Here is a 26,644-nt window from a genome sequence, read left to right as displayed (position 1 = left end):
TCCCCACTCCCAGCCTCATCCCATGACCAACCCTCCCTCTCATCCCCGCCTCCTTGGCCTCACACAACGTCTCTATCTTCTCTCCCACCTATCTGCCCCACCCATCCCACTGACCAATCCCCACCACTCTCTACCTGAACTTGTCTATCACTATCCCACCTACCTTCCCCAGTCACCCCCCCCCCCCCCCCCCGCCACTCTCTGTCTATTTCTGAGCTCCCTTCCCTCTCCCCATTTCTGAAGAAGGGTCCTGACCTGAAATGTAACTTTCCTGCTGCTCTGATGCTGCCTGGTCTGTTCCTCCAGCTCCACACTGTGTTATCTCTTCTTCTCCATTACCAACTTTGTCCTCAACCCCGCACATGCTCTGTTTTCCCACTTCCCACCTTTGACTCCCTGACCCTTTTTGGCAGTGATCCTACCACTCTCCTTAATGATCAAAACAAGAACATCCAGCATTGTATTTGTCTAAGACTTTGTGCTTGCAGCTCCCCAACTGATGCTATGCAGTTCATCTGGTTGTGATGGCCCCATAGGACTAACCACTGATCATACTCCAGACTGTAGTCAGATATATCCCCTGATCATACGCTGCCAGGGCTACTGGACTGTGTGTAGGCTTTACCAGTGGCTGACAGTATTGGGACTCGTCAGTGAAAGTGCCAAACCCCTTGACTGGGCTGAAGCCTAGCTCTCCCGACCCACTTTCCAACATGATCATTTGGTTGAATAAACATCTCGTGTGTTTTCTATGCAGGCAGCTAGTACTTGCTGTACGTGCTAGGTTGACCTTATGGTATATCACATAGAAAGATGTCATTGCCCACTCCCAGGCAGATCACTATTGATGAGTTTGACAAGCAGTCTGACTGTATTTGCACAAAAGATCCTGTCAACGTACCATTCCTGATAGTGCCTTGGTTCTTCAGTCAGAGTCAATGGCTACAGCTATTGCTACTACTCCATACCCCATATGAACTTTGGAAAATCAGATCACAATGCTGTGTTCCCCCTCCCAGCTTACAAGCAGAAATTAAAACATGAGAACCCCAGTACAGAAAGTAGTACAGTGCTGGTGTGAGGCAGCAGAAGAGTTTTTATGGGACTGCATGAATTAGCGGACCGGTGCATATTCAAGAACTCCGCGGTCAACCTAAATGAGTGTGCCACTACCTCTACAGATTCCTAAAAGACTGCGTATCAAAGACGTTAATCCGAATGTTCCCCAACCAGAAACCACGGGTATATCCAGAGATCCATTGCCTACTGAATTCCAGATGGGTGCCATTCAAGTCAGATGACCCTGGCCCAGGAAATCCAGATACCACCTCTGACAGGCCATTAGAGACACCAAGAGGCAGTACCGGACTAAGCTAGAGACCCAGACTAACCACACAGACTCCTGCCATTTGTGGCAAAGCCTACACAACATAATCAGCAACAGAGTGAAGCAGAACAGAACAGGAGACAAAAATACATCCCTCCCTGATGCGCTCAATGCATTTTACACTCGTTTCAAACGGAAGGTCAATGAAACAGTGTCACCATCATCGATAGCCTCGGATGGACCTGCTCCCTCAGTCTCTGCTGCAGACATCGGATTGGCCTTTTGGAGAGTGAACCCATAGAAAGCAACTTGCCTAGATGCAGTCCAGGCCGTGCACTCAGGTCCTGCATGTACCAGCTGGTGGAGTACTCACTAACATCTTTAACCTCTTATTAGTGTGATCTGAAGTCCCCACCTGCTTCAAGAAGATCACCATCATCCTGGTACCAAATAAAACTCATGCAGCCTGCCTCAGTGACTACTGCCCAGTAGCTCTGACCTCCATAATTATGAAGTGCTTATTGAGGTTAGTCATAGCCCACATCAACTCTAGCCTCTCAGCCTGCCCTGACCCCTTACAATTTGCTGACTGTCGCAACAGGTCCACAGCAACACCATCTCCATTACCCTACACTCATCCTTGGAACATCTGGATAACAGGATACCTATGTCAAGCTTCTGCTTATTCACTATAGCTCCCCCTTCAATACTCATTCCAACCAAAGTAATTGTGCACACTGAGATCTAGGTTTCTGCTTCCCCCTCTATAACTAGATCCTTGACTTCCTGACACACAGACTGCAATCAGTGAGAACAAGCAACAGCATCTCCTCCATGATAATCCTCAACACCAGCGCCCCACAAGCCTGCAGATTCAGCCCCTTACTATACTCCCTTACCCTCATGACTACATGACCAAATTTCATCCTAACTCCACCTACAAGTTCAAAAGTTGCTGGAAAATCTCAGCAGGTTTGGCAGCATCCATTAAGAAAAAGTCAGAGTTAACGTTTCGGGTCTGGTGACCCGAACTAATGAAACGTTAACCCTGATGTTTTCTTCACAGATGCTACCAGACCTACTGAGCTTTTCCAGCAACTTTGGTTTTTGTTCCTGATTTACAGCATCCGCAGTTTTTTTGGTTTCCATCTACAAGTTCACTGATGACACCACCATTATAAGCTGGATCTCAAGCAATGACAAGACAGAATACAGGGAAGAGATAGAGTGCTTGGTGGGATGGTGTAAGGATAACAATCTCTCCTTCAAAAAAAATCTGATCATTGACTTCAGGAAACAAGGTGGAGGACACACCCCTGTCTACGTCAGTGGTGCTGCAGTGGAGATGGTCAAGAGTGTCAAGTTCCTAGGAGTGACGATCACTAACAATCTGTCCTGGTCCACTCACATTGATGCAATGGTCAACAAAGCACAAGGCTTCTTTTTCCTCATGGGGTTAAGGAAATTCAACATGTCCGTAAAGAGTCTTATCAATTTTTATAGATGCACCACAGAAAACATTCTATCTAGATTCTTCACAGCTTGGTATGGCAACTGCTCTTCTCAGGGCCATAAGAATGTGCAGAGTGTTGTGAACACAGCTTATTCTATCGTGCAAGCCAATCTTCCATCCATTGACTCCATCTACACTTCTCACTATCTCAGGAAGACAGCCAAAATCATTATAGACCACTCCCATTCCTGTTATAATCTCTCCCATTGGGCAGAAGATATAAAGCATAAACACAAGTACCAACAGATTCAAGAACAGATTCTCCCTTGCTGTTATTAGACTTCTGAGTGGAAGTCTCAAATTTTAAATTTAATGTTGATCTCGCTCTTTGCGCACTTTCTCTGAAGGCTGTAACACTGTATTTCATCACGCTGTTCCATTACCCTAATGCACTTTGTATGGTATAATCTGCAATCAAAACACAACATTTCACTGTACCTAGGTACATGAGACAATAATAAATCAAATATAAGACAGGGCACATTAAGGTAAGGCATGAATGTTATGAGTATGCAGATAAGCATTAGGTGAACCAGTGCTAACAGAGCAAACAAGTGCTCTACAATGTTGTCTGTTCTAACCCATGACCCGGTTGCCTGTCCCTGCACATAAAGTGTCCTTGCAGCAGCCTTTCAATGTTAGTTGCTGGTGCACTCTGCAGTGCAGGTCTGTGTTTGCTATTATGTATCCTGTTGATAGATCAGAGAGAACCCATGAGGATTATGCCCTAACACGTTATTCGGTGCTGAGCAACATGGAGGCTTTTCACAGTTGGTGACAAGCTGAATTTGCCAGGTGCTTGTTCTGACTTGTATACCTAGAATTCTCGGCATCTTATTTGTTCAGTGAATTTGGTAAGATAAGCAGCTGAATATTAATGAGTCCAGTTGTGTCTTTAATAAAGGTGTTTAACAAACTAGAATCTCCACTTATTGCCAATATGTGCTGCCCACTGAGAAACTCACCATGCCACCTGGCAGATGCAGAAGAGATGCAGTGCATTGCTTCTATTCATAGAATCACTACAGTGTAGAAAGAGGGCATTTGGCCCATCATGTCTGCACCAACCCTCCCAAAGCATTCCACCCAGAACCAGCCCCATCTACCCTATACCTGTAACTCTGTATTTACCATGGCTAATCCACCTAACCTGCACTGTGAAAGGGAAATTGTCCACCCAGCGGAAACCCATGCAAACAAGGTGAGAACATACAAAATCCACACAGTCACCCAGAGTTGGAATCCAACCTGGATCCCTGGCACTGTGCGGCAGCGGTACTAATCACTGTGCCACAATGCTGCCCAGATATGATATAATGCTGAACTAGGCTGGTCCAGATTTCTTGAGTGATTCTGCCATGTTTCTCGCCATAGCCCGTGTCATTAAGAATCATTGTATATTCCACCCATTGATACTAATAGTCAAGCATCTTACTCAAATCAATCGTCAACCTAAACTCCACTTCTGTTCCAGAACTGCTCCTCAGTTTTTTTCCCAGAATTTTCGATCTTCAGATATCTAGCACCCTCAGCGTCTTAATGTTACTAAAGTATATGCTGATCATGTTGGGCCAAGAGCCATATACTAGTCCTGCTTATACTACTTTAAATGCAGTTCCATGCTATACCTTTAGAAAAGCATTATGTATTATCTCAATTTGAAACAATTTATGTCAGTAAATGATTTCACAACATTTCAGGAGTGAAACAATTAATATGCGATAACTTGGCCAATTTAAGGTATAAAATGATATTAAGAATATGGAGCATGGAGACAGAATTATGGAGATGATAGAATAGGAAGATGTGTCCAGGGACACTGTGCAGTTCCCCACCCCCTTGTCCAAATCCTCTATTCAGCTAACTTGTGTTTTTCTGCATGGATGAAGGATTTTTGTAAAGGTTGGGCTGAATCAGAGCCAAAAAATGCTGTGCTCTGAGATGTAGAGCTATCAAAAAAAAAATGGCTCCTAACTAAAGGCAACTTTCTACTGAGGGAATGCTATCAATCACAGATGTGAAGTACTCCCATTATGAATGGCAATCTAATATTAAATGCCAAGCTATCCACTGCAGTGGGACATTTTACTGGATTACATGAGCTGCTTTCATATTTAGCTCTTAATCCACTTACTGTTCAAATAAACAGAGCTGGTTCCATGCACCTGTGTAGTTTTATCTTGATCCTGCACTACATAACAATGAAAACACACAAGCAAATTAAATATTTGAATATTAATATTGCAATAATTGTTTCTCTGGTAATATCATGAATCTTTTAAGAACTACCCTGTTTATAAGTGACTTTACGCTTTTGAATCTTTGACCCTCCCCCAGTGAAGGAGCTAATCTGCACAGACAAGAAGGAGACATTGCACATAGCTCCTGATTCCCTCCAACATTAGGAGACATGAAGGACTGCAGACGATGGAAGCTAGAATCAATTAACGCGGGGCTGGAAAAGAACAGCAGATCAGACAGGATCAACTAACAGTGAGGTCAACATTTTGGGCTGAAAGCCTTTGTCAGGACTGGGGAGGGGTAGGGGAGCCCAGAAATAAGTAGAGAGGGGGGGTGGGATTGCGGGCAGGTGAAATGGAGATAGGTGGATGCAGGTAGGCAGTTACTGTGGTTGGTCAGTGGGAAGAATGGAGCAGATGGGTGAGTAGGAAGATGGATCGGTTGGGGGTGGAGACATTTTGAAGCTGGTGATGTAGTTAGGGGGTTGTTGTAGTTGTTCAGTGGGAAGGTGGAGCAGATAGCTGGTGTATCACCACCTGCCCCGACACCTCCCCTCTCACTTCCTTCCAAGGCCCCAAACAATTCATCCAAATCCAGCAAAGATTCACTTGCACCTCACCTAACCTCATTTACAGTGTCCATTGCTGTAGATGTGGTCTATACCGAGGAGACCAAACACAGACTCAGGGATCGGTTTGCGGAGCATCTGTCCTCTGCATGCACCAACAGACCCAACCTTCTGAATGCTATCCATTTTAACCGCCCTTCCCACTTCCCTGATGACATGTCCATCCTTGGCCTTACCCTACTGTTAGAGTGAGGCCAAAAGTAAACTGGAGGAACAATACCTGATATTTTGCCTTGGGACCTTACTGCCCCAATGGCCTGAATATTGACTTCACCAGCTTCAAAATCTTTCCTCTCCCAACCAGTCCATTTTCCAACTCATCCATCTGCTCCATTCTTCCCACTGACCAACCACAATAACCCCCTACCTATCTCCATCTCCCCCAGCCTCATCTCCCTCCTCTATTTATTTCTGGGATCCCCACGACTTTCCCAGCCCTGAAGAAGGGTTTCAGCCCAAAATGTTGACTTTCCTGCCCCTCAGATGCTGTCTGACATATTGTGCTTTTCTAGCTCCACATTTATTCACTCCATCCAACATTAACCAACCTATTAACCAGGGCAATGTGACATGAGCTGTCAAATTCCATCCAATTTACCTCACACTCCTTCCCCAAATGAGTGTAAACGTTAACAGGCTAGAGCTAGAGAAGCATCACCAGTCTCTCCTACAGTTTCTCTTCACAAAAAGTGATGTATATGCAGTCAACTCAGACAACATGTGTTAGATAATCAGAATGAGTCAGAGATGAATTATTATCTGAGTGTCGGTAACTTAATGACATATCTCAAATTAGAGGTACATTACATTGTCAGCATTATCAGTTGGTAACAATTGTGCTATGTTGTTAGCACTTCTGGAACCCTTTCCTTGCCTGCATTACACTGTTGAGGTTCTGGTTTTACTCTGGGCAAACAACAAGCATGTGATTTAATCCAGTTTATTTATTGAGTATACGTCTTCACTACCAGGATACTTATGAGGCCATCGATTGGCCTTCCTGTGCAAGAGTCCATCCTTAAGTGATGGATCTGCTGAAGGCTTCTTCATAACTTCATAGCTGACCAGACCACTCCTCCCTGATGATTACTCTGATTTTCTCAAGCTTCTGATGTTTATACTATACAGTATAATTCATGCCTTCAGAATATCAGAGAACGGTGGCACTTATATTTACCCAATCCCCTCTCATCTGGGGTTGTTGCCAGGGAGTTAATTAACCATTTCCACTACCCATCTTGTGACTTACTCCCACTTAATAGTTTCAAGCTCTTCTTAAAGCTAAATAGTTTCAGGCCTTGTCTTGTCAGGCGCAGTTGGAAAAACAGCAAGACCCTGCAAGGTTTTACATCAGGAAACAAATCTTTTCAACACTCAACTGTCCAACTAAGCACTAATCACAAGGCTCTCCATTGTACATTTTAGTCATTATTATTATCCACCCTTTAATCGATCACCCTTTATTCATCCTTATTGCATACAGCACAGCCAAAAACCATCTGCAAATGAGTATTTAATTACAAAGCCATGTCAAAATGTTGTTCCGAAGGGTCAATACCGATTGAATGCCATAAGCACTACCCACTGTAATGATGTCATAAGGACTGGAGGACAAAGTAACTCTTGAAGGAGTCCGACCTGTGATCAGATCTTCCTAACAGCCTAATACAATGTAAATACTGAGATGTGCTTTGCCTTCAGCAGTATATCTCTACCTGATGTTTGTGTGATCTTTCATTATATATGAAACTAGGGTGTGGATAATCTGATATTGAAAGGCCCAGCAGATGTTTTCTACAGCTCACTAATATATGTAGATATTACATTATCAAGCACACCAGTGTCTGGGCTGGAATTAAGCATTCAGTTACACAGAGTGGCATGCTTCCATCAACATGTAATGCTTCAGGCAACCCAAGTTGAAATTAGACCTTTATGCCCTCGGGTCACTTTACTATAATGCAGTGATAATATCATAAGCATGTCTCTTAATGGTATATTGACATAGTGTGTCTTTTAAAGGTATAGCAACATGGAATTAGAAGAAGTAACATAGGGAGGGCAATTCAAAAAACAATGTCTTCCTGACTACAAGGAATCCTTCTAACTAGAAGGTCTCGGCCCAAAACGTCAGCTTCTGAGCTCCTAAGATGCAATGTCCCATCACCAAGTATCAGAGATAATAGGAACTGCAGATGCTGGAGAATCAGAGATGACAACGTGTGGAGCTGGATGAACACAGCAGGCCAAGCAGCATCTTAGGAGCACAAAAGCTGACGTTTTGGGCCGAGACCTTCTAGTTAGACAAGAAAGAGGTTATTTTCAACCACACTCAACTATGCAGGCCCTGGAGCTCTAGAAGCTAATGGTCACAGCACATACAATGTGGTGTGTTGTCTTACTGTAGCACACTAATAAAAACTAGCATTTGAATTACCAAGACTAAAACTTAGTGAGACTTAGAAAAACTGTAGAAGATATGTAAAAATTAAGACAAAGGTTAAGTTTTACAAATACATTCACAAAGTGACAAAGTACAAGTTTGTAGAGTATTCTGTGAGTTGTGTGAGTAGGGATACTAGTTGAAGAGTGAAAGGAAATGCTCCTTCACCTTTTCTAACATTTTCACCCAACATGCATTGGTTCTTTATTGATTAACGTCTACTCTTAAAGTTTAAGATAGTATTGAAACTGGTAGTAAGGTTAATAAATATATAAAATAGGAAAATAAATAATTGAGTAAAATAATTTATTGAAATGCATTAGAAATATCAGGACAGGTGATGTGACTTGACATCAGCAAGTAAGAGCTTTTAGATGCTGATGTGACCATAGTGAATGCTAGCATCTCAAGGAGACTCAGTGGTAATTGCATTGAGGCTGAGTTGCAGACAGTATGATATATCAGGGGTGTAGATTGTTTCCTGGATACTCTGTCCAGGAGGCAGTCATACTGCTTAGGATAGCATCTACTGATCTTCAGCGGTCAGGAACAGAGGAGTGTGGCTGAAGCTGAAAGGTAAGAGACACCAGAGTTCAAGACAGCAGGAACCTCAGCCTTTGCCATTGTCCAACAGTTTGCTGTTCTCTCAGTTTATCTAAATAGGGGTGAGTGTTGCAGGGTGGATGAACTAATTGAAAATATTACAGTACAGGCAGCAAAACAAATTTATTGTTTGCGGTGTACAGTATATGGAGGGATTTGTCACTGTTCTCTGTAGCAAAGACCAAGAGCCAGAAAGCAATTTGGGACATTTGCATAGGTTGAGAAGGGTAAGATCAAGTCGTTACATTCCATGTAGTTACCAACAACACAGGCAGGACAAGGAAGGAAGTACTGCATTGTTGGTATGAAGTGCTAGTAACTAATTTAAGAATCAAAACTTCAAAAATCTCTGGATTATGACCTCAGCGATAGAGGAAATAAGATTCAAGAAATGAAAATGTAGCTCAAAGACTGATCCAATGGCAGTGCATTCTGGTGCAAGGAGTACTGCCACCAGTTTGGGGGAAAGTAGTGGTTGGAGTAATGGGACAGTCCATACCTGAACCATGCTGGGGCCTGTCTAACTAGGTAAATAGAGAAGGTTTTAAACTAATAGTTGTGGCAAGGGATAAACTTTGGGAAGGTGTGGTAAATCAAAAAATAGAGACAAAGAAAGAGAGAAAGGTATATGGATGTGAGATATGATAAACAAATCACTGGCAAGAAGGGATAGTAAGTACAAACTGAAAAGTAAATCAACAAGTAAAGCTATTGATTACAAAAATAATACCTTGAAAAGCCTGTTCTGGCTCCTAATTCATAAAATACATTTATGGAATATAGAACAGTACAGCACAGAAATGGGCTCTATATCCCATGATGTTGTGCAGTATGTATGCATATTTTTCAAATCTATCACTTCTCATTATTCTTCCTGATCTTTCTCTCAAATTATGCCAAAATAATAGACTAAACTTGTGTCCTACCCACCTCACAAGAATACAAGAATTACGAATATGAGTAAGCCGTTCCACCCCTCAAACCTGTTATGCCATTCAGCAAGATCACAGTTATTCTGAATATGGCCTCAACTTCATTTTCCTGTCCGCACCCATATACAGGTTATATCCTGTAATGCTATAGTAGCATTCTTGTGTGACCTGGCACTACAGAAAATCGCATTATAGAAAACCACCATAGAAAATAGCATTATAGGGAAATTGCTATACCTGTACAGCAGAAAGTTTGCATTATCCAAACAGGGTCCACTATTCATCAGTCCTGTTGCAGCCAATTTGTGTTAATGAAACACATGTTATTAACAGAACTATCTGCAATCCTTGACTCTCTTGCTAATCAAAAATTCAGTCTCAATGGTATTCTGTAAACCAGCTTCCACAGTTTTGGAGAAGAGAATTCCACAGCGTTATCTCCATTTTAAATCGGAGATCCCTAATTTTTAAATTGTTCCCTTGAGTTTTATACTCTCCCATCAGGGCAAATGTCTTTTCAGCAGCCAACCTGATGGTAAAACCCTTTTAAGATCTTGCCTGTTTCAATTAGATCACCTTTCATGCTTCTAATCTTCAATGGCCATAATCTCAATTTGCTTGACCTTTCCTCAACAGACAACCTCTATCTCACCAGTGAGGTAAGTGAACCCTCTCTGAACTGCTTCTAATGAAATTATATCCTTTTTTAAAATGAAGGCTGACACAGTAGACAGTACAAGATAGTATAGACCTCAATTCAAATGGAGAGGAACATGTTACAAATTGTGGCCCCTGCCCCCAAATATCACATGGATTTCTAGCCCCAAACTTCTCCCATTGCTTAAGTTGTTTCTAGCACCTTGCTGGACCAATCCATGATTGCAATGTCTCACTACATCTCATCCATTTGGTTTCTCCAAGTGCTGGATGAACTGAAATTTCCTAAAGCTCAACAAAGTGGCTCTTGCCAGCATGTATGTCCCTCCAGTCCTAATTTCATCAGCCTCACTGGCTGGAAGCATCTAGCCTTAGCATGTGTTCACCCCTGGAATGAACTTTGAACTTCCCACCCAGTCATGCAGACACGTTTAGATTACATAGATACAGCAAGTGACTTTTCATTATGCAATAATCGTTGACCTCTGACCCCAGTGCCTATTCCAGCTTTCATGAATTAGGCAAAGAAAAGATGATTGTGCCAGAATCTGAATTGTATGTATGTCGACAGTGTCTCATGTTATAGCTTCCAGTTCCTCTACAGCAAGGTGCCTACAACCAAACCTTCAACTTAGAAAAATGAGAAGCTTCTCACAGCAATTGCTAATGTAGTATGTAACATGAATGAATTGATCAGAGAACTATCAGTGTATTTAAGTATCAATCTACTTGATTCTAGGGCAAGTTTTCTCTTTGCTTTGGGATGCAGTGCTCTCTACTTCTGTATTTATTTTTACTTAATATCAAGGGTAAGGAGATTTATAACTTCTACTTGTTGACTTTATTTAAGGACCTTATAATGTCATTCATTTCCTGAGAGTAATTTATGTTCTGCAACTGTACAATGTGTGCATCATAAATAACTTCCCTTAAAATGTGTTACAAAACTAAATATGGTTGTGACATTACATTAAATGATCTTAGAAAACATCCATTTAAGATTATTTTAATTAGGATTTCATCTGGTATGAATATTATTTTGGATCACTGACATTTTCTTAATTCATGATTTCTATACTACTGAGTTTGTTTCACGAACCTATTTCATAATTTATCAATTCACATCTTGGTGTGACATTAATTCTAATACAGCTCTGTGGTTATGTGTACAAGCAATGCATCTAGTGAATCAGGGAGAACTAGATACAGAAAACTCCAGATTCAATGAGTGGTTCAATGCCTAGTTAACAGAATTCTCTTTCTTAGAAAAATGTCATTGAATATCTTTAAGACTAAGTTAGATAGATTCTTGATTAACAAGGAAGTCAATAGGTATGGGGGTAGAAAGGAAAGTAAAGAGAAAAATCAGATGAGCCATGATCTTGTCAAAAGGTGGAGCAGGCTCAAGGAGCCAAATAGCATACTCCTGCTCCAAAATCTTAAGTTTGCATCATTTACTCTCAATAAATTGAAGCTAATACTATTTAGTACATTTTACTATATTCATTACTCCATAATAGCTTTCCTTGAGAAATGAGTGATTATGATGCCATAGTGGGATGGCAATTGCGGTGATTAATTATGATGTTGCAATGAACAATGGGCATGTGACAAAATTTTCATCACGTGACTGAAAGATGGGCTGCTGACAGAGAGCACGTACAATAACTATGAAGCAAGCAGACAGCAGTGAAAGATGAGACCAGAAATTATCAAAATTACCTAAAGGTTGTGATTTGCCGAGATACTGTCCTGATTATAAAATGTTCATAAACTTGTTTTGACAAAACAAAGATAGTAACATTTTTTATTATTTGTGGAGATAGAGGGACAGAAAAGTCTGTGTCATTTCCATCATAACACTGCAATGAAGTGTCTCAATTATGTTTTACAATATTGTGCTGAATACTAGGTCTCATTAAGGGCAGAAAGAGATGTGATTGGGGCCTGAAAATAACAACTCAAAATAGAGTCATACAGTCCTGCAATACAAAGACAGTCCTTTGGCCCAAACTGGTCCAAGCCAATCAAATTGTTCATTCACACTAGCCTCATTTCCCTGCACATGGCCCATATCCTTCTAAACCTTGATAATAAAGTGTGAAGCTGGATGAACACAGCAGGCCAAGCAGCATTTCAGGAGCACAAAAGATGACGTTTCGGGCCTAGACCCTTCTGATGAAGAGTCTAGGCCCAAAATGTCAGCTTTTGTGCTCCTGAGATGCTGCTTGGCCTGTTGTGTTCATCCAGCTTCACACTTTATTATCTTGGATTCTCCAGCATCTGCAGTTCCCATTATGTCCTTCTAAACCTTTCCTATCCATGTATTCATTCAAATGCATTTTAAATGTTGTTAAATGTACCTGTCTACCACTTTTACTGGCAGCTCATTCCATATGCGTACCACCCTCCATTTTTAAAAGCTGCCCCTCAGGTCCCCAGGTATTCTTTTCCCTCTTATCTTAAACTGATGCCCTCTAGTCCTCAATTCCCCAACCCTGGAAGAAAGACTGAATGCATTCATGCCTCTCATTATCTTATATACTTCTTTAAAGATCCCCCCCCCTTAGTTTCCTATGCTCTTAAGAAAAATATCCCAGCTTGTCCAACCTCTCCTTTTGACTCAGTCTCTTGAGATCTGGCAACATCATTGTAGATTTCTTCTGCACTCTTTCCAGTTTATTAACATCCTTCCTATAGAAGGGTGACCAAAGCTGAACACAATACTCCAAGTATGACCTCACCAATGTCCTGTACAACTGCAACACAACTTCCTAACTTCTGCACTCAGTACCCTGACTGATGAAGACCAGTGTGTCAAAAGCCTTCTTCACTTCCCTGTCTACCTGCGACTCCACTTTCAGAGAACCATGCACCTGAACCTGAACTCCAAGGTCCCTCTGTTCTACTATACTCCTTAAGGCCCTAACATTCACGATGAGACTCCTACCTTGGATTTGACTTTCCAAAATGCAATGCCTCACACTTATCTATATTATCTACATCTGCCATTTATCTGCCCACTTCCCCGGCTGATCAAGATCCTGCTGCAATTTCTGAAAACCTTCCACACTGTTCATGATACAGTCTATTTTAGTGACATCCACAAGTTTACTAATCATACCTTGTACATTCTCATCCAGATCATTGATGTAGACAACAAACAGCAAAGGGCCCAACACTGACCCCTGAGGCACACCATTAGTCACAGGCCTCTAGCCCGACAAGCACCCTTCCACTAATACTCTCTGCTTCCTACTATCAAGCCAATTGTACATCCAATTTCCAATTCTCCCTGGATTGCATGCGATCTAACCTTCCAGGACAGCCTACCATGTGGAAACTTCTCAAAGGCCTTACTGAAATCCATATGAACTACATCTATCACCCTGCTCTCATTAACCTTCCTGGTCACTTCATCAAAGAACTCTAACAAATTTGTGAGCTGTGTTCTCCCATGCATGAAGCCGTGCTGACTACACCTAATCAAACTCCATCTAATGCATGTATTTTTTAACCCTCAGAATCTTCTCAAGTAACTTACCTACTACAGATGTTAGGCTTAGTGGTCTATAATTCCCGGATCAATGCCATGCCAGTTTCCGGACCTCATTCCTGAGCCAGCCACTTCTGTGAAGGCATGTTTGGGGCTGGCCGCACAATCTGTTCCCACAATGCAGGCAGCCAACCAAGCTCTCAGGCCCATGCTAAATGTTGTTAAAGGAGGTTAACAGAGAGTTTCCAGTTAGCTTTCAGTTTCCTGATGCACCGGGGAATCGTGGAGGTATGGGAGTGTAGGGTAACTCCATGGAGATGGGCATCCAGCCAAGGGAATTTAGGATATGAGATAAAGGATTTAAACAGAAAATTATGGGAACACTTAGCCACGAATGACAAATTACATTTTAGATGTAGGCCTTTGTCAGAAGTGACAGTTGAAATGGTAACTGGTGTTTTTGGCTACAAATGTTGAATACCACTGTGATATTGAATTGAAGTGTGAGATAGCTATAAATTACTCTGATTTGAAATCAGAATTGACAGACCACCTAGTTAAAAAATTATTCAATTGATTTTTTGTACCTGCTGCTCAGTATACTATTTGACATAAACCAAAGTCTTGACAAAATTCAACCGTCCGTTTGTGTCCTGTAATCTATATTAGGTTATAGAATAAAAATGAATTGACTGTAGTAGAGTACCTTGAAATAATTTTTCAATTTGTTTCAAAAGAATGATTGTTAGTAGTAAGTGGTCACATATTGTGAGATTGGCAACAAAAGTGGCCAATAAATGTAGCTAAATCACCAATTAAGAGAATATAATCGAAGATCCCTCGATAACATCTAATCCTTCTACATATCCATGAAGTGTTATGGATGGGTCTATTCCAGTTTCCTCCCTTTTTTGCCATCTCAGTAGATGTGTGATGACTTATGTATTACATTAGAATCATTGGGCTGAATCTTACAGGGCTGTGAACATTGTGAACTATAGAGGAATTAGTGATAGAATCAGCTATAAATCCAGTGAGGCCGATCTCAACATCGGGTGAATCCAACACCAAATTTTATACTTGCCATAAGCATCGAGACAAGTTTCTTGCCAATCATGAATGAGTTGCCAATAATGGAGCATTATTGATTGTTACATACCTTGTTAACAGTCCAACTCACTTCTTTAATATCCAACTTTTTCACAAAAGCACGAAACAAACTAAATGCAGAGAGAATATGTCAAAGAAGTCTGAGTGGCATACTTCAAATAGCCACATGCTCTAAAGGACCTCCATTTTGCTTAAGATCAAAAAGCATTTCAAAGCACAGTAAATGGGCACCAACCACATGTATCCCACAGCCACAGATATTGGCATCTGGCATTTGTCAACCCCTGACAACTATTAGACACTTTCAGGTCACTCACAAACACAATCTTGCATTGCAGGGTGATGCCATGCCTTTGTTCCTGAGGACCAACAGCTCTGGTAATGGAGTAGTGGTATGTGTGCCTTTCCAACAGACTCTGAGAGTTCTGGACGTGGCTGTTGATGGCAGCTACCAACCTGTCCATGGAGACAGCGAGACAGCTGTTTGTATGACTCACTGCCCTCCTGTAGCCTCTGGGTAACATTCCTGTCTTCTGCTCCTGTTCTTTCCTGTGTGAGTGGATGAAGTCCCTGATTGCTGACACCACAGGGTCTGTGTGTGTGCGCACACGTGTGTGTGTACTTCCTCGGATGTCTCAGCACTCTCATGCTGAGAGCGCTTTCTGGGGAGATGAAGAAGATGATGGTCATATCTGCAACACAAAAGAGCAAGAAGGCATCACGATCAGTCATTGGAAATGATGTGCAATGGATGGCATTATCAGCCTAAAAGTGGCTCTGGAATGAAGAGTGATAGTTACCCGGTTCGTTGCCAAAATAGAATCTTGAACTACATGGATTTTGATGGAAAATCTGGTGAATTGCTTGAGAAGTTGGAGAGAGCTCCATCTCAACATTGCTGAAACCATTTTCCTGCTGCATTTTCCAACATCATTCCAGGTGTCCTAATGGGATTCTCACTAGGGAGTGATGATGCTTATTAATGTGGACTACTGCTCATTGGCAACAAATCTCATCACATTAATACGCAGCTTTCTATCATACCACCAGACAGATAGAAACTAAATGATGAGAATTCTTGATATGAAAGTCAGAACAGGTACCTAGCTCCTCAAGACTACCAACTTGGACACCCAGCACCACATTTCAGGGCACACTCCAGGGCACCAGCTGCACACACCCCATGTCTTTAGAGACTAGCATCCAACATGTACCAACCTGTCTGCATCATCGTGATGCATCTCTAATCCATTATACTCTGCACTTCAATGCTACACTTTGGCACGGACCAGCACTTTTCATTGAAATGCTGCTGCTAGAACACTTTGCATCCAAGGACAGGCACTCAGTTCACACACTGGCTCAGTCTGCACTTCAAGGCTGCTCACTTATTCTTTTAACCCTCATTCACTTAGCATCTACCTGGGTATTCAAAGTACCCCTGCTTTGCTTTGTGTTGCCTGTCGTGCCAAGCATCTGAGCACATTGACTTTCCAGCCAGAGCTTAAAGGCTTACAGTATGTCTGTCTTGACCTGCTTATTTTTGCAGACACAGAGCCAGGCTGCTTCTTATGCTTGACTGCAATGATCAGTGCAGGGGTTCGGCATCTTGATGTGTAGCACTGTCCTACGTTAATCTCACACTTGCAGCATGTGCATCAGTTTGATGATCAGAAATATAAGCTTTGTATCTGTGAAATAGGAGGTCCTTCAAGGGGCAGTTGCATTAATCATTCATTTGTAGAGCACAGATCCACATTATTTGCAATCTTTTTATTATGCATGTGTAATGCATGTAATGTAAAAGGTAGAGTTGAAAATGATGGCCACAAGAATGTACACCGTGTCATTGGTTCATGTAAATTGTAGTTAGTCATCTCTATGTTGTAGCAGTAATTACAGATGACCTTAAAAGAAGCATTTTCAGTCCACAACAAACACAGTTGATGCAAGACATCCAAGGGTGCCAAACAACTGAATGCTTCTTCACCCAAGCTGTAAGTATTATGGTAGATTCTGTTATATGCAATGATATCTTTCGTGACTGATGTCATAGAGTCATACAGTTATATAGCACAGAAACAGACCCTTCGGTCCAACTTGTCCAGGCCAACTAGATACCAAATAAATATAGTCTCATTTGCCAGCATTTGGCCCATATCCATTTAAACCCTTCCTATTCATACACCCATCCAGATGCCTTTTAAATGTTGTAATTGCACTACTTCCTGAGGCAGCTTGTTCCACACACACACAACTCTCTGTCTGAAAAAGTTGCCCCTTTGATCCCTTTTTAAATCTTTCTCCTCTCACCTTAAACCGATGTCCTCTAGTTTTGGACCCCCATACCCTGGGGAAAAGACTTTGGCAGTTCACCATATCCTTGTCTCTCATGATTTTATAAACCTTTTTAAGGTCACCCCTCAGTATCCGAAACTCCAGAGTATAAAAAGCCCCAGCCTATTCAGCCTCTCCATATAGCTCAATCCCTCCAATCCCAGCAACATTCCTATAAATCTTTTCTGAATCCTTTGAAGTTTAACAACATACTTCCTATAGCAGGGAGACCAGAAATGAACACAGTATTCCAGAAGTGGCCTAAACAAGGGTATGCAGGTTAGTTTTGATCTTAGAGTAGGATAATAGGTCAGCACAACTTCATGGGTCGAAGAGCCTGTACTGTGCTGTACTGTTCAATGTTCTATGTTCAATGCCCTGTACAGCTACAACTTGACATCCTAGCACCTATACTCAATGCACTGACCAATAAAGGCAAGTGTGCCAAACACCTTCCTCTCCACCCTGTCTACCTGCCACTCCACTTTCAAGGAACTGTGCACCTGTACCACTCGTTCTCTTTGTTCGGCAACACTCCCCAGGACCCTACCATTAATTGTATAAATCCTGCCCTGGTTTGCCTTACCAAAATGCAACACCTCACATTTATCTAAATTAAACTACATATGCCATTCCTTGATCCAATGGTCCCTCTGATCACATGTCCATTTTTGCTATGCATTAAAATCCAAGCCACAGTCTTGTGGTATAGGGGTGAAACTTGTAACAGTACTAAGCATAGAAGGGTTTAATGGGTATTAGGCAGTAATATGTAATTGATAGAGGTTGTTTGCAGGTGACTGATGGTGTGTGTCAAATTTCAGTATAGTTCAAGGCAAACTATGCAGCTAGTGGAACATTTGAAGGTGAATCCTCTCAACTTGACCACTTATGTGAAATCACTGAACTTTTTGCAGCTCAGCATCCAGATCCTTACATTCCTGGCACTGATTGCCACAGATAACTGCTCCTATGGACTCCTAAATGTACCCCTGCTGCTCCTCTTCACCTTCTCCATCATGGTCTCCCAGTCATCCAAGAAAGTTGAAGTTTCTTCCATTTTTCAATATTACTCAGGGCAGATGCATTTTACATAGGATTCCTGGACTTGTTCCTCTAAGAAGTGCAGGTTAACCACAAGGAACACAGATGAGTTTTATCTGGTGATGTCTACTCATTAAATTGTCTCCTTAATTAGTGCCAGCTAATCATCAATACAGGGCTGAACACTGTAGTCAAGCAACAAGCAACACAAAAGTTGGCCAGTTGCCTGTGCCGTGATCTAAATGCACAAATTAACGATATCTATGACTGTTGAATTCAGTAATGTATCTAGGTCCCATCAAAATGCAATGAAATGAAGCAAAGGATTAGTCAGTTGACCAACAGGTAAGAAAGATTCAAGTTCTATTTTGAGGAGGAAGTTGATGAAGTTCAAGATAATTAGCAATGCGAACACAAAATTCTTCTTCTCTCAAAGGTAAACATACCAATACACAATGCATCACCAAAAATTGTCCATGGCTATTTCATTTCCTTAGAAGACTCATTTTTTATGTGAATAGCTTGGTGTATTGAGAAGCCTGGCAAGAAGCCATTGTTTACTATCAAAGAGCGTTAATTTGACGTAGGCCTTTTACACAGAGTTTAGAGTCAATCCTTTCCAAGATGATATAGGTGATCAGCTCCATCAACACACTGTGGACCCAACAATGATGCAACATTTGATGGTCAGCTTCTCAACTTCAATTACAGTGCAAACAGAACATGACAGAAATCAAAGTGCTGCAGGGAATCTTGATGAGTATCTGTGCTCAAAGTGGCTAGCATGATGTCACAGCAAACCACCAACCTCTGTTCTAGCAGATTACAAGAGATGTTTGAGGTACTAGCCCCAGGTCAGTGCCTGTGGCCATGGTTCCCTGGAGCACAAAGATATCTGAGATAGCCTGTGCGGATTGCTGTTGCCCATGCCAAAATGTTGCTAGGGCTTCAGAGATGAGAGATGCTGAAGATCTTCCTACAAGACAGGCTATAGTCTCCACCACTGAAAGTCTCCCAGCTGCTATTCTGCAAGCAACTGGGGTAGCACTAAGATAAGCATTCACATTGAAGACATACACAGGGGGAATCCACAATGGTGACTGGGGTAAGCTTATATTCAGTACACTATGAATTTGGTTTATAAACTAGTTTAGAATGTCTATGTTTTTGTTGGCTTCCATGTTTTTCATTGTGGCCAAGAGGAAGATGTTTTGGTCAGTGAGAGAGGGAATGCAAGGAGCCATTATTAACCCATACTTGGGATGGTTCTTCTGTTACAACCCAGAGAGAAAGAGATTGTCTAAGTGGCAGGCTGTCTTTATCTTTCTTCTCTGCCTCGGTCCTGCTGCTGCTCAGCTTCACCTGGTAGTTGGTGACAGTGGCTCCAAATCCACAGGCAATGTAGCAAGTGGCAGATACAGTCATGAACTGAGAGATTCTGCAGGGCTCCTTCAGGGTAGTCATCGTAAGTTGGGCCTAGTGGCCCAAAAATTACCCATTGGTATGTCATGTTAGCTGAAACATAACTGGCGCAGCAAACTGCCATAGAACAAATTATGGTTGCTGCCAGTATTGACCTGTACAATGTGATGGTATTCACACACTAACAGACATCTTTGTAAACTCTGGTGCTGATTGCACCTGCTTTTCTCTGCATACTTCCAGCAGACATTGAGTGTATGTGAACTACACCCAGGAATTAAATTGGTATTTGATGCACATCACATCAGAGTTGTTGATGAATGCCGCAAACACCAAAACACAGCTGAGACTTGACATGGAGCGTAGTAGCACAGCCTCAGGATGGAAGGCAACATTAGAACATGAATGGTACCCATCATGAAATAGAGTGCGAGTTAGTTTTTCTTTTGTGCTCATGTATAGAGGACAGAACAAGTTGTACTTCATAGCCAAAAGGAAGACCTTCTAGTTTAGATGAAATAAGAAATACAAAATATTAGCAGCATCTTTCAGTTAGCAACATCTTTAATCCACGCTGGGAACATTCCACAGTCTTAGCCAGTCTTCTGTCTTATGGCAAAAGTGGACATGGAGCACTACCACAATTCTACATTCAGTTCATTAAGTCCCATAATGCTACCAGGCATTGTGCAGCATACTACTGTGGAATAATTGACTGAAGCCTCCTTCATATTTATGAATCAAGTATTGATTTGTTCTATGCCCAATGGCTTGTACTGGGTTTCTGTAGTCACACACTGGAGAGAACTGTTTGTTTCTATAATAAGGGTTTGCATCCATCATGCTTTTTCAAACCAAAGTTACTACAATCTTTGCAGGAGATCAAAACCAGGAATTTTCTACATTGGATCTTCCATAAAATGTGTACTCGTCACTTCTTTCATTTTCCAAGATTCATCAAGTTCAGTGTTCCCTCTACGCAATGTGCTGTCAGCCCCGAAGGGTAAAATGCTCGGGCTATAATTCCATGGATATATTTTTCTTTATTAATAACACCTTAGAATAAGACAAACACAAGTCCTACAGTTAAAGCACCATTTCATCAACCTCCATCAATACCAACTTTTAAAAAATCAAATGGAACATTCCTGATGTTAATAGAGCTGATATTTGTTTGTGAAATTTCAGCAATAAAGGGCTTCTAAGTACCAAAAAAATCGGGTGAGTTGCTTTACTGCTAATTACCTGCTAAAATTTCACACATGCCTAACACCAGGTAGCCAAAACAACTGACAGATACAGGCAATGGAGATCTTTCTAACACAGTTCAGAATCCAGCTGGGGAGATTGTGATGGCATAATTGCAATGTCACAGGACCTAGCAACCCAGAGGCCCAGGATAACACCCTAGAGACATGGGTTCAATCCCACAACAGGGTTCAAATTCAACCACGGTGAAGTTCAATACATAAAACCAGAAATTGAAAGTTTGTCTCCATAAAGGAGACTGTGAAACTATCAGTTGTGGTTAAAACTAATCAGTGATACTGTTATCCATTAGGGAAGAAAATCTGGCCTAAAAGTGCCATTACATCCACGACAATGTGATTGACTGCTCTCTTAAATGGCCAAGCAAGCCTCTTAATGAAGTGGCTGGCATGACTAGTGATACCCACATCCCATAAAAAAAATTAAACTTGAAACTTGAACTCATGAGAGGAGTGTGCAAAGCTCAATTGTAACACTACACCAAACAGAGTCTCTGCAGGCTGCTAGTTAAAACATTATTTCTGAGGCTAAAGATGGTCCCTGTTCAGTCTGTCTATCATTTGCCACCTGTAACTAATTTATTGAAGTCCGATGAGGTCAGGTATCAAAAGTATAGCTGCTTTTTTTCACTCCATTAGTCAATGCCAACCCCAGTATCTCCAGGTTGTGAAACAGTAGTTCCACAAGACAATGATTAACTTCTGTTTTCTGTCAATGTAAAGTGCTTTAAAACTACAAGATTGTACAATATTTGAATGATAAAGGCTCAGTGATGTCCCTTCTCTAACACACACCTCTCTACAACCCCCCTTTATCAGGGTTTGAAGCAGTAAGATTGGAGCATCAACAGAAGAAAGTTTGGAGTAGATTTTGAGCTCATAACTGACTGAAAACGATTGTCTTTTTGCTTGATGTGGGGCTGGAAAGTGAAGGGTTTAGTACATATAGAGCATGCACACTGCACTGCTATGTATTTGCCACATGAACCATACAGCAACCCTTCCACATAATTTCCTATCTGTAAAGTGCCATAATAGCTCAGTACATGGGCCTCCTTATCAGAATGCTTCATGTCTCATTATATGGAGGAGTGGTTTCAGCCATCATTTGTAGAGTATACAATCACTGATTCTTTGCATAAATAAGAACCTGTTCTGTTGCTTATATTCCCAACACAGTTCCACTACAAACAACATTGATGGTTCCAGTACCACAGCAGGTATGATAGTTGCAGTAGCTGAGTTGCAATAAAAATGATAAGGGAATGGATCTGGAGCAGATGTACCAGAGATCCAGGAGCAGCAGCAAGCTAGCACAAAACCCAAGAGCTTCCAGCACCTGTAGGGCCTCTCAATCACATTGCAGTCACAGGAGATCCAGGGTCTTCTGTCCTCAGTGCTATTTCCTCCATATTAGCAAGATGCAGTGTCAGCACAGGTTGTATTGCCCAGCCACCCTGACTGAACAGTCGCCCCTGCTGAATCAGTACCTGTGATCTGAAAAAGTGGGTGGCCATCTCAACGGCCATGAAGGTTACAGCTATAATGAACTTGTATGCAACTGACTCCTTCCAGGGAGTCATGGGGCAGTCCCATGGGCTATCTCAGTTGTCAACCCACAAATCCATCAAGACTATCACCAATGCATTTGTGCAAGGTCACATTGTTCCATTTTGTTCACCTGCAGCCTGGGCAGGTAGTCTCAGCAACACCACTGGATTCCCCCAGATGCAGGGTGCCATCAAGTGCTCACACATTGCGCTGAGAGGGACATATGACAATGCAGCAGAGTTCCATAGGAGGGGAATCTATTCCACCAATGTGCAAGTAATCTGTGATTACTAGCTTCACTGCTTGGAAATTTGTATCCACGGCCTGAGACCAGCCGTGACTCCTATATCCTGAAGAAGACTCCTATATCCTGCTGTGTTTGAAGGTCCAGTTTCTGAGGGACAAGGTCATTCCTCTGTGACCATGGCTCATGACTAAGCTTCACAACCCCCTGACTGAAGCAGGGTGTAGATATAATGCTATCCATGCTTCAACCAGGGATATGGTGAAGCAGACACTAGCCTGCTGAAGGTGAGATTCTGTTGTTTGGGTTAGTATTTTGGGCCACATAGTTTAGTCCAAACAGGATTTGCCACATTATCCTAACTTGCTTTGCTTTGCACAGCAGGAGCAGACAATGAGGCATTGTGATTGACTTGTTTAAAAAATTGCAATAAAAGGAGCAGTCTTTCAATGAGGAGAATGAGAACATTGAACAGGAGAAACATCACTTTATGAATGACAGTGTACAGCTGCATTGAGTGCTACAGGGTACACTGGATTTAATTCACACCTAGTTTGTGTAGATGAGAGCTGGGTACACTGATCACTCATTTGCTGCAAAATAATTGTTGCTCAAAATACAAACATTTTGATTCCATTCTGTGAGATAAATGCATCTCCTGTTTGTTTTCTTTCGGTTCACTTTTAGTGTTTCTAAATAAATTGTTTGAAAGCTTCTCAGTCTGTGGTGGTCCCCTCAACAATCACAAGATGTTGGTTTACAGTGGGTATTGAGGAAAACTAGAGACAGGGTGGTAAGATGTGATTATAGCTAATGATAGCTGGGCTGTGGACTCATGGTTAAACAGAGGCAAAAGAGGTTTCTGTCTGCTGGCACAACATTGCCAGTGAAGGGCAACTGGACAGCCAGACAAACAACACTGGGCCAGGGGTGCGGCTGGAGATCCAAGCTGTTGCTGACCCCAGGAATGCTGATTTCTTCCAGGATATCCAGGCAGTAGGGAGTTCCTCCACCTACAATGAGTAGTAGAATCTAGCTAGCCTCCCACAAACAGACATCATATGGTGTGGTAGGTAGTTCTGAGGGTTTAGGACATTAGCACAAGAAAACTTGTCAGGCTTCACAGTGAGAAGCTCCTTCATGAAACTTGACAGAAATAACACTTCTGAAATAAAAGGGAGGATTCAGCCCTTTAACTTTTTAACAACATGAAACTTGAAGTATAATGAGTTGCTGTACCCATACAACAACCCACACAATGTAATCCAGCACTATCTGTTAGTCAGGATTGTAGAAATCATCCCTCAAAGCTTCAATAACTGAATACATTTCTCTGAATCTATATGGAAAACTTATAAAATGGGTTAGTTTTTCAACATTAAAAATCATGATTTACACAACTATGGGGAAAGTAGAAAATAAAAACAGTAAGTTCTGGAAGTTTAGTTCCAATGAACCTGGAAATGCAATCTGATTTTGTTTGCTATTCTTCTGGAATTTTAGTGATTGTTGACATTACTTATAAACCTGGTTATTGTCATTAAATTGCTGTCATGTTATAACTTGATTTATTGCAGAAGCCGCAGCTTATCACAGGGGCAGAAACATTGTCTCAGTTTCTACAGAGGTATTGTCCTGTGGTAACAGAGACTTATTATCCGACCTTTTGGTGCTGGGAAGCAAGAATCCAGACACTGCTCAGGCCATTCATCACCACCAAACCTTGGGTGAAATACAGAAAGTACGTTTAATTTGTTTTCTGTTTATTGTACCATTGGCATTGTCCTGTATTGATGCATATTCAGAAATTAACCATATTATTTCACACAGGAAATCACTTAAAAGTGATCTTTGCCAATTACATATAATATGGATTTCAATATGCATTCATAGCACTACCTACAAACTTACAGTTCAAGCAAAATGTTTAGATACAGAATTTTAATTCAATCTCTAAAATGTTCTGCTTTTTCATGTTCAGTTTATGTAAAAGCTTATATTTTAATTAGTATTTGACAAATTCCATAATTTCAGTCATTTTAAAATTTTCTTTCTTAATTGAATTGCTAAACAAGTTATTAAATTGGTGGTGGTTGAAACAATATACAAAATTAGCTTACAAAGTGTCAAGCTGAAGAAACACAGCAGGCCAGGCAGCAAAGTTGATGTTTTGGGTCAGGATTTTCTGAAGAATGTTCGTGGCCTGAAACAGCAACTTTCCTGTTCCTCTGATGCTGCCTGGCCTATTGTGTTCCTCCGGCTCCACACTTTGTTACATCTAACTCCAGTATCTGCAGTTCTTGCTATCTCATTTAAAACTAGCTTTGTTTCAACCTTTAGTTTAGAAAATTCCAATCTGAGCTAAATCTAAATCCAAAAGCATTGAATTTGTTGGCAGACTGGTTGTTGCATTCAACTGAATTATTTACTGAACATAGTAATGATAATCAAAATAATGGATTACATTCGTGCAGACTCCAGAATATTTCAAATGGCCATATAGTTATTTCTACTATGGATGGGCTTTGTGCTTTGGGGCTCTGAGGATTCCCTGACGTAACAGACTCTGAGGGAATTTATCAGGAAAATTGAAGATTCTGATGAAGATTCAATGTATCCAGAAGCCTCTGAAAGCATCCATATAAAATTGGAGAATTTGGTGGGCTCCATTCTAGCTAAGTAAATAAGTAGTCAAGTAAATAGTTACAGGAAAAATAGACTGTTAAAACCTGGTTTAACTCCTCCTTAGCTACTAAGCTTACCCCCCAGTGCTCGAACATCCCTCCCACCAATTACACCCGTCCTGGACCTCCTGAAATCTCTAGAAGCTGACCCGGCAAACACCCTATCTATGTAGAATTCAACAGAACCCTCTCTCTCAGGACCCAAAAACTCCCATCACTAGACCTGACATCCCCATCTATCTTAGGTACCTGACTCTCCCCAACAATGGACTCAACATCAGACCACAGGCTCCCTTATCCTCCCAGGATTCAACAGCCCCTCTCAACCTAAGACTTGACACCCTTCCCCACCCCTGTTGGACCTGACACCCTTCTCCACCATCTCAGGACAACCTTTCATCTATCAAAAGACTCCATATTTCTGAAGGAGTCCAACTGGAATCTCCTGTCAGCATTTCAGAGCTCTCTCTTAACAAAGAACAAGAGCAGAGTGGCAATCAAAGTGTTGTTACTGCTCCTCAGAAAGTCTGGCCCAATGAATAAATCAGTTAATGAGGTTCTGAAGAAAAAAAGTGAGACCATTGTATAATAGTGTGTTATGAATTGTTATATTTTTGTTTTGCTTATTGTCTCTGCATTACAGTCAACTTATTAAGACAGCAGATGGTGGACATATTTCCTTGGATTGGAACGATAGCGATGAAAATGCACTATATCCTGTTTCTGCTACCAGACCTATTATCATTATCCTACCTGGACTTACAGGAACAAGCAAGGAATCGTACATACTGCACATGGTTAAACAGAGCGAAGTACTTGGATACAGGTAAGAGTTAACTCTTGTTGAGTCTTGTATTTTGTTTCCAGTCCATGCACAATTTTCCAAATAGTGGAAGAGGTAAATAATCTCTCATGTGACTCTCAAAACCAAAATATTAGCGCTGGGAAATGGAATTAGTTTCCATTCTTGGCTCTCCAAAAATAGGTGAAGCATATTTAAATGCAGGGCATAGCACCATTTGCTCTCTTCCAGCTCAGATCATACGCCAATCTCGGAAGGCTATTCTCTACAGCACCAATGTGATCCTTGTTAGATCAGCCAAATAGGTTAATCTAATGTAATTCAACGGTGAAACATCAAAAA

At 41.4% G+C, this 26,644-nt stretch overlaps 1 protein-coding gene across 2 annotated transcripts in view; it reads left to right on the top strand.

The window, feature by feature from the left end:
• The window catches only part of abhd3 (abhydrolase domain containing 3, phospholipase), a 105,871-nt gene that overhangs the window by 15,184 nt on the left and 64,043 nt on the right, over positions 1–26,644 (top strand). For both annotated transcript variants that reach the window (XM_048528497.2, XM_048528496.2), the window contains exons 2-3: positions 24,394–24,557; positions 26,144–26,326. In XM_048528497.2, coding sequence (XP_048384454.1) covers positions 24,394–24,557; positions 26,144–26,326 — 347 coding nt within the window. The remainder of the gene's footprint in view (positions 1–24,393; positions 24,558–26,143; positions 26,327–26,644) is intronic.

This window comes from Stegostoma tigrinum, chromosome 5 (assembly GCF_030684315.1).
Source record: "Stegostoma tigrinum isolate sSteTig4 chromosome 5, sSteTig4.hap1, whole genome shotgun sequence".
NCBI lineage: Eukaryota > Metazoa > Chordata > Chondrichthyes > Orectolobiformes > Stegostomatidae > Stegostoma > Stegostoma tigrinum.
The sequence above is the reverse complement of the archived record's forward strand: the minus strand, read 5'-3'. Positions and strand labels throughout refer to the sequence as shown.